Below are 8,651 nucleotides of genomic sequence, written 5' to 3'. Positions count from 1 at the left end.
GGTCCCCTGGGCCCACTTTTTCTTTCTCTATACTTTGTCTCTGTGTCTCATTTCTTTTCTCAAGTCCCACCTAACGAGAAACGCCCACAGGTGTGGAGGGGCAGGCCACCCCTTCACTTTTTGTATTTCTAGTAGAGACGGGTTTTTACCATGTTGGCCAGGCTGCTCTTGAATTCCTGACCTCAGGTGATCCGCCCACTTTGGCATCCCAAAGTGCTGGGATTACAGGCATGAGCCACCATAGTTAGCTTTTAGATAGTTAGCCACCTAGTTAGCTTTTAGACAGTGCAGACATCTTTCTATGAAAACACAATGAGCCATTTCAAGTTTTCCCAGGTCATCTCCTTTGCCTTATAACCAGGACAAGACTCTGCACATAGCAGGTATTAAATAAACACTTACTAAAGGAAAGAACAGTTCCTGCCCACAATAATAAGCAGGCAGAGTCCAAGCACAAGTTCTCCAGGAGCTCCCCGACATACCTGTAACAGCTCATCACGGGAGATCTTTTCATCTTTATCCAAATCATACAGTCGAAAAGCAACTGTAAGGGAAAAACATAAAGTTAGTCAAAATTCTGTAGTGTGATGCCCCTTCTCAAGGCACTAAATATATAAGACACTAGACAGAAAACTGACAGCCAATTAATCAATTTTCCAAGAACAACTGCCATTACTTATAGGGCTTTTAAAAAGTTGTAGCACTGAAGAATTGCGAATTGATGAGTTCTTAGGTTAAATGAAGTATGCTCCCTCTTCCAACAAATCAGAAAGCTTCATAAAAGGAAAGCCAAACGTCCTTTTTCTTAACCTAGAATGTTAAACAGCCCCCCAAAACACCCCTTACATGGTTCTGTAAGTTAGGGCACCTCACACAAACATCAATTCTACCAGGTACGACTCAGGGAGAACCAACAATAGGCACCATACAGGCACCATGAGAGCTGCCCACACAAAGTGCTACTTTGGGAAAAGAGCCTCCTGGGCAAAACAGTCTCAAATTTCAAGTCATTCTCTACCACTGGGGAGTCCTGCAGGTAAAGAAATTGAGTTTCAAACAAATATGATGGCTCAGATGGTCTCCTGGCCTTATCATGTTTCTTTCTCTTTAAGCCTTCTAGAAGCTAGGATATATGAGAACTTTGCTTGGGTCCATGAGATAGAAATCAGAAAAGCAAAGTCATTAGATTTCTGCCACGTTGCTGAAGGGCTGCCAACGGAATAGGGTGTTATCTCTGGGTGATTTTATAGGTGTCGTGACAAATCGCCAGCCTGAGGACGTGAATGTCTTGTCCCACAACTGAATTTAGTGTGGTTTTTAGGTTTTGAATCACTTCAAGAATGCCACTAAGATTGTGGGTCTTAAACAGAGTGCTGCAAACCCTAAAAGTCCCAAATCTACTGCTCTAGAGCTATTAAGATCCACGGATTTAGACTCTGTCCTTAGGAACTATCTAGTAGAGGAGAACAACATACACGACTCTCTGGAATACATCCTACCTACATCCTAAGCACTACAACATATCCAAAATGTTGGGGGAACAAAGTGTATGGCAGATGTGGCTTTCTGGTGGAGCTGGGGAAACATCAAGGAGAGGTAACATTTGAACAAGGCCTTGAAAGACAAACAGAAATGTGCCAAGGGGTGGCCATTCCAGGCAGAGCTATTATTAGGCACAAAGGCATAAGAACATGGATCAATATCTACAGGTTTAAGTATCATTCCCCTCCAAAATAAAAGGGTGAGTCCACTGAAAGATAACATAAAAGTAATTTTTAAATCTAATTTACTCCTTGTAAGGTATGTATCAGAATTCCAGAGAAAGGAAGTAGCTAGGAGAGACTTCTGATATATATATTTTTTCTGTTCTGTTTAATTTGATTAGTTTTATTTTTATTTATTTTTTTTTTCAGACAGGGTCCTGCTCTGTCTCCCAGGCTGGGTGCAGCAGCACAATCATGACTCACTACAGCCTCAACCTCCCAGGCTCAAAGGAGCCTCTCACCTCAGCTTCCAGAGTAGTGGGAACCACAGATACCACGCCTGGCTAATTTTTAAAAATTTTTGCAGAGCTAGGGTCTCACTACATTGCCCAGGCTGGTGAAAGGTACAAGGTCTTTGGTCTAGATAAATCGGGTTTTTTTGAGATGGAGTCTTGCTCTTTTGCCCAGTCTGGAGTGCAGTAGCATGATCTTGGTTCACTGCAACCTCCGCCTCCCAGGTTCAAGCAATTCTCCTGCCCCAGCCTCCTGAGGAGTTGGGATTACAGGCACGCGCCACCACACCCGGCTAATTTTTGCATTTTTAGTAGAGATGGTGTTTCACCATGTTGGCCAGGATCCTCTGGATCTCTTGACCTTGTGATCCACAGGCCTCAGTCTCCCAAAGTCCTGGGATTACAGGTGTGAGCCACCACACTCAGACAGCTGGTCTTGAACACCTGGGCTCAAGCAATCCTCCTGCCTCAGTCTCCCAAAGTGCTAGGATTATAGCGGTGAGCCACTGTGCCGGGACCTTTAGTTCAAATTTCAACTCCTCAGAGAGGTTTTCACCGACCAAACTTTCTAAAGTAGTGACATCTCCCCATGCCTTTCTCATCTCATGTATTCACTTCCTTCACAGACCTTGCCATAATAAATCTTGTTTATTCACCCGTCTTCTCTATAGTCTGTCTCTCTTATTAGATCATAAGTTCTAAGAAAGCAAGGGCCTTACCTGATTTATTCATCACTGTATCCTGGGCCTAAAATAGTACCTGGCATGTAGTAGGTGCTCAAACATTTGCTTAATGAAAAACCAAAAGAATGATCTCAGTCAAACCTTTACCTTCCTTTTTATTTTTTTATTTTTTATTTTTAAGAGATAGGGTCTCAACTCTGTCGCCCAGGCTGGAGTGCATTGGTGCAATCATGGCTCACTGCAGCCCCAAACTTCTGGGCTCAAGTGATCCTCCTGCCTCAGCCTACTGAGTAGCTAGGAATACAGGTGTGTGCCACCATGCCCGGCTCAATTTTTTTTTTTTTTTTTTGGTAGATACTGGGTCTCATTCTGTTGCCCAGGCTATAAACCTTTACCTTTACTTCAATGAATGCTATTGCTTCTTTTTTTTTTTTTCTTTTTGGGAGACAGAGTCTTGCTCTGTCGCCCAGGCTGGAGTGCAGTGGCATGATCTCGGCTCACTGAAACCTCTGCCTTCTGGGTTCAAGCGATCTCCCTGTCTTAACCTCCTGAGTAGCTGGGACTACATACACATATGTGCCACCACGCCCAGCTAATTTTTGTATTTTTAGTACTAAGAGACAGGGTTTCACCATGTTAGCCAGGCTGGTCTCAAACTCCTGACCTCAGGCAATCCCCCACCTTGTCCTCCCAAAGTGTTGGGATTACAGGCATGAGCCACCATTCCCGGCTGCTGCTTTTTTTTTTTTTAAATGTGGTAAAATATACATAAAACTTATCATTTAAACCTTTTCTACAGGTACAGTTCTGTGGCATTAAGTACTTTCACACTGTTGTGCAAGCATCACCACCATCCATCTCCCCATAACTTCTGCATCTTCACCAGCAGAAAAGGTACCCTTTTAACAATAACTCCATTACCATCACCAGCACCATCCCCCAGCCCTGGGAAACCACTGTTCTACTTTGTGTCTCTACAAATTTGACCACTCTGGAAACCTCACATAAGAGGACTCATACAATATTTGTCCTCTATATCGACTTTATTTCACTCAGCAAAATGTCTTCAAGATTCATCCATGTTGTACATGTGCCAGAATTTCCTTTTTTTTTGAGATGGAGTCTTGCTCTGTCACCCAGGTTAGAGTGCAGTGGTATGATCTCAGCTCAGTGCAACCTCCGCCTCCTGGGTTCAAGCAATTTCTCCTGCCTCAGCCTCCCAAGTAGCTAAGATTACAGACATCCACCACCGCGCCAAGCTCATTTTTGTATTTTTAGTAGAGATGGGATTTCACCATATTGGCCAGGCTGGTCTCGAACTCCTGATCTCATGATCCAACCGCCTCGGCCTCCCAAAGTGTTGGGATTACAGGCGTGAGCCACCAAGCCTGGCCTCAGAATTTTCTATTTTAATTCCATTGTATGTGTACCCAACATTTTATTTATCCATTGATCTGTCGATGGATACTAGGATTGCTTCTACCTTTTGGATTCTATGAATAATGCTGCTATTTCTTCCTGGCTACTCTCCCAAGCTCTACTCCACCTATACTCCTCAACACCCAAAAACAAATTCTAATGTAGACTCTTTACTTTCCACATCATTATGTTTTATAAAAACTTAAACCATTTAAGAAGACAATTAGAATGTGGGAAGGAAAACCTGTAAACCTCTAGAATTCTCTCTTACTTACCATGCCCTGGGCATTCTAAGATGAATTATACTTTTCACTTTTTTTTTTTTTTAACACTATCCACCTGTACATAGGGCTGTATCTTTTACACAAAGCATTATTATTATTATTATTGAGATGGAAGTTTCGCTCTTATTGCCCAGTCTGGAGTGCAATAGCGTGATCTTGGCTCACTGTAACATCTGCCTCCCAGGTTCAAGCAATTCTCCTGCCTCAGCCTCCCCAGTAGCTGGGATTACAGGCATGCGCCACCATGCCTGGCTAATTTTGTATTTTTAGAAGAGACATGGTTTCACCAGGCTGGTCTTGAACTCCTGACCTCAGGTGATCCACCCACCTCAGCCTCCCAAAGTGCTGGGATTACAGGCATGAGCCACTGCGCCTGGCCTACACATAGCATTATTATAACCTCACCAGTTCAAAGAGGAAAGCAATAAGGTACCACTTCTAGGAGACAAACAGAAGAGCAGAGTGGCACTATATGTACTTGGGCCTGTGCCTACACGGGCATAGTTGAGCCTTGCTGATTGTGATTAAAATTCTCTCACTGTGGCATAAAAAAGAAATAGGACAAAGTGTGTTCTCAGAGTCCCTGAAGACAGTATTCTATGCAAAGGATAACCCATAATAAAATTTGGTTCCACTCCTCTGTAAACCCACATTTCTTTTTTTTTTTTTTGAGATGGAGTCTTGCTCTGTTGCCCAGGCTGGAGAGCGGTGGTGCAATCTCGGCTCACTGCAACCTCCACTCCCCAGGATCAAACCATTCTCCTGTCTCAGCCTCCCGAGTAACTGGGATTACAGGCGCCCGCCACTACGCCCGGCTAATTTTTTGAATTCCTGATCTCAAGTGATCCACCCGCCTTGGCCTCCCAAAGTGCTGGGATTACAGGCATGAGCCATCACGCCTGGCCTGTAAACTCACATTTCTAAGTAACACATACCCTTTCTTTTTTTTTTTGAGACAGAATCTTGCTCTATCACCCAGGCAGGAGTGCAATGGCACGATCTCGGCTCACTACAGCCTCTGCCTCCTGGGTTCAAGCAATTCTCCCACCTCAGCCTACTGAGTAGCTGGGATTACAGGCACCCGTCATTATGCCTGGCTAATTTTTTTTTGTATTTTTGTAGAAATGGGGTTTCACTATGTTGGCCAGGCTTGTCTCAAACTCCTGACCTCAGGTGATCCGCCTGCCTCAGCCTCCCAAAGTGCTGGGATTACAGGAGTGAGCCACCGCACCCAGCCCACATCCCCTTTCTCTAAGGTAAATGTGTCTCAGTAGCAAATGTGTTGCTAGATACATGACATTCAATTGCTCTCAGTCTACAATAAGAGGCACCATCCTACAGCTTATATAGCGCTGTGGGAACTTCAAAGAGAAGCAACACATTTAGATAGAAACTGAGGACTTCTTGGACTCTTCTAGTCTTTTCTTTGGCCTTAGAATAGCTTTGGTTTTACCGGTCTAATTACATAAATGTGATCCCTACACCTAGACTGCAACAGAATTCTAATTAATTTTTAGTTTCCTATACAAGTTAATCCTACAGCCAAGACTAAAGTATGTAATGAAAAAAACAGGCTGGGTATGGAGGTTCATGCCTGTAATCCCAGCACTTCAGGAGGCCAAGGTGGGATGATTGCTCATGTCCAAGATTTCGAGACCAGTCAGGACAACATAGTGAGACCCTATCCCTAGAAAAAATTAGAAAATAAAAAATTAGCTGGGTGTAGGGCAAACGCCTGTGGTCCCAGCAACTTGAGAGGCTGAGGCAAAAGGATCACTTGAGCCAGGAAAGTCAAGGCCATAGTGAACTGTGATCACGCCACTGCACTCAGCCTGGGTGACAGAGTGAGACCCTATCTCAAAAAATTAAGCAAAAACAAAATAAAACCAAGCATAACCTGCATAGCACTTTGTTATTATTCTATCTCATCCTGAAGTTTGCCATTTCTGGGGCATTCCAACCTTCTTCCTTAGCAGAACCCCAACCACAGCATCAGGAGGGGAATCTCAGTAGCCTAATCTCCTCGGCACTCGGCACTCTCCTGATCTAAACTGACTTATCAAAGTGAGGGGAAGGACTTACATTCCATGCTTGGGAGGAGTGTTGCTCAATTTCAGTCTCGATCTCTCTCTCTATATATATCTCTCTTCCTCTACTGCCAGATGTGAACAAGAAAAAAAAAAAAAAGCCCTGTTAACAACTGAGAGCTGTCATGTGACCATAATACCTTAGGATAAAACAGACTATGAGGATGGCAGAGTAAAGAGAAAAATCCCTAGTGCTTGAAACAGAATCAACCCTCCTGCTGGCCTGACCTGACTTGTAAAGTGAGCTAATATATTTCCTTATTGTTTAAGCCAGCTGAGTCAGCTAAAGGCTTCCTAAGACACCAAGTAACGCCCAAATCCACTACTGCTATTTGGAAGATTTTGTTTTGTTTTCCTTTCTTTGTTGAGACAGAGTTTCTGTCACCTGGCTTGAAGTGCAGTGGTGCCATCATGGTTCACTGCAGTCTCGACCTCTCAGGCTCAAGCAATTCTCCCACCTCAGCCTCCCAAGTACCTGGGACCACAGGTGCATCCCACCACACCTGGCTAATTTTTTGTATTTTTATTAGAGACAGTGTTTCACCATGTTGCCCAGGCTGGTCTCAACCTCCTAGGCTCAAGTGATCCACCTACCTTGGCCTCCCAAAGTGCTGGGATTACAGGCATGAGTCACTGCGCTCAGCCTTCAGTCAGTTTTAATACAACTGCAATTTCAACTTGTATTGAATAAAAAGAGAACTTTAATTTCAATTTCCTGGAGAAGTGTTGTAAGGAATTGGGCCATATTATACATGAACCAATAAAGGCAGAAGGGAAAGCAAACAAGTATTAAAGGAAAAGGGGCATGAGACATGGGTATAAAATTAAATCTTGCACTATATCCAGCTGTCCCCCACTACTTAAGTCTGAGCTGAGGATTGCCATTATTCCTTAAAGGTGGGGCCTGGTCTTGTTCACTATTGCCATGCCAGCACTTAACACAGTGCCTGGCACACCTACTCATTGAGGTGTGAATTACAATGAATTACTCAGTGAATTACATAATGTGCCTTATGTAATGTGCCTTAAGCTCAGTGAATTACAATGATACTAGGTAACACTTATTAAGTACCTAGTATATGCCAGGCACTATTTGAAGCACTTGACATTTATTAACTCGTTTAATCCTCACAACAATCCAATACGGAACCCCTTAGAATCCTATTTTACAGATGAGAAAAGTGAAGCCCAAAGAGGTTAAGTACCTTGCCCAAAGTCACACGGCCAAAAAAGGGTAGACTAGTATTTAATCTTGGCCAGTTTAGCTCCAGAGTCTGAGGTCTTAACCAGTATGCTCTTGTAAATGCTTGTTCAAATAATGAGTGAGTACGTACATGACTTTTAAGAAATGAAAAGCAAGTATTTTAAGCCAGAAGACTTTAGCTCCTTACAGTGCAGTTTGTTGCTTCGGCTGTTGAGAGGTTCGGGTCCATTCACATCTTTGCTCTTTTCATTATCCTCAATGGGGCGGAAATGAGCCAAAGTTCGCATGAATCCACGGAAGTTTACCTGGTCCTCTCTGATTGTGAGATATAACAAACAGAACACCATGTCAATCACGGTGATTATTTCTTACAAATTAAATATACTGGCAAAAGCTTTAGCTACGGTAGCCTGAAAGTTAATTTAATGAGGTTTCTTTCCATGTGCACGGTACTTCAGGGCTCACAGTACCATATCATTTAAGCCTCACCCCAACCTTGTAAGGCAGGTGCTATTACTCCCACTACTATTCCCCCTTGATAAATGATTTAACCAGACTTAGGTAACAGGACTTACCAGGGTTAGAGTTATCTATTGAATTTACTTGCATCTCTTTTCCAAAAAACGAATGTAGAGTAGTGCCAGCACCATACAAGAGAGCCAAAACTTGAACTCTTTGCTTTGAACTCTGTTAAGTCATTTCAACCCAGTGACTCCTCAGCCACCTCCCACATCTCCCCTGCAGTAATGCATACCAAGGGATATTTTAAAATTAAGGCACATTATGGAAAGGCTGCTTTTAAAATAAAGTTTATTTAATTTTTAATTTTTTTCTTATTTATTTATATATTTATTTATTTATTTTGAGACAAAGTCTCGCTCTGTCGCCCAGGTTGGACTGCACCATCTCAGCTCACCTCTGCCTCCCGGATTCAAGCAATTCTCCTGCCTTAGCCTCCCGAGTAGCTGGGACTATAGA

The 8,651-nt window shown here is 43.2% G+C and overlaps 1 protein-coding gene across 1 annotated transcript in view; it reads right to left on the bottom strand.

Moving 5' to 3' along the window:
- Window positions 1–8,651, bottom strand: part of CHP1 (calcineurin-like EF-hand protein 1) — a 71,841-nt gene that overhangs the window by 10,385 nt on the left and 52,805 nt on the right. The window contains exons 4-5 of the mRNA XM_011956678.1: window positions 7,861–7,988; window positions 483–544 (exon numbers count right to left, since the gene is read on the bottom strand). Coding sequence (XP_011812068.1) covers window positions 483–544; window positions 7,861–7,988 — 190 coding nt within the window. The remainder of the gene's footprint in view (window positions 1–482; window positions 545–7,860; window positions 7,989–8,651) is intronic.

The sequence above is a fragment of the Colobus angolensis genome, unplaced genomic scaffold (genome assembly GCF_000951035.1).
Source record: "Colobus angolensis palliatus isolate OR3802 unplaced genomic scaffold, Cang.pa_1.0 Scaffold420, whole genome shotgun sequence".
In the NCBI taxonomy this organism is placed as follows: Eukaryota; Metazoa; Chordata; class Mammalia; order Primates; family Cercopithecidae; genus Colobus; species Colobus angolensis.
Note: the sequence above shows the minus strand (reverse complement) of the source record. Positions and strands in the feature narration are given on the sequence as shown.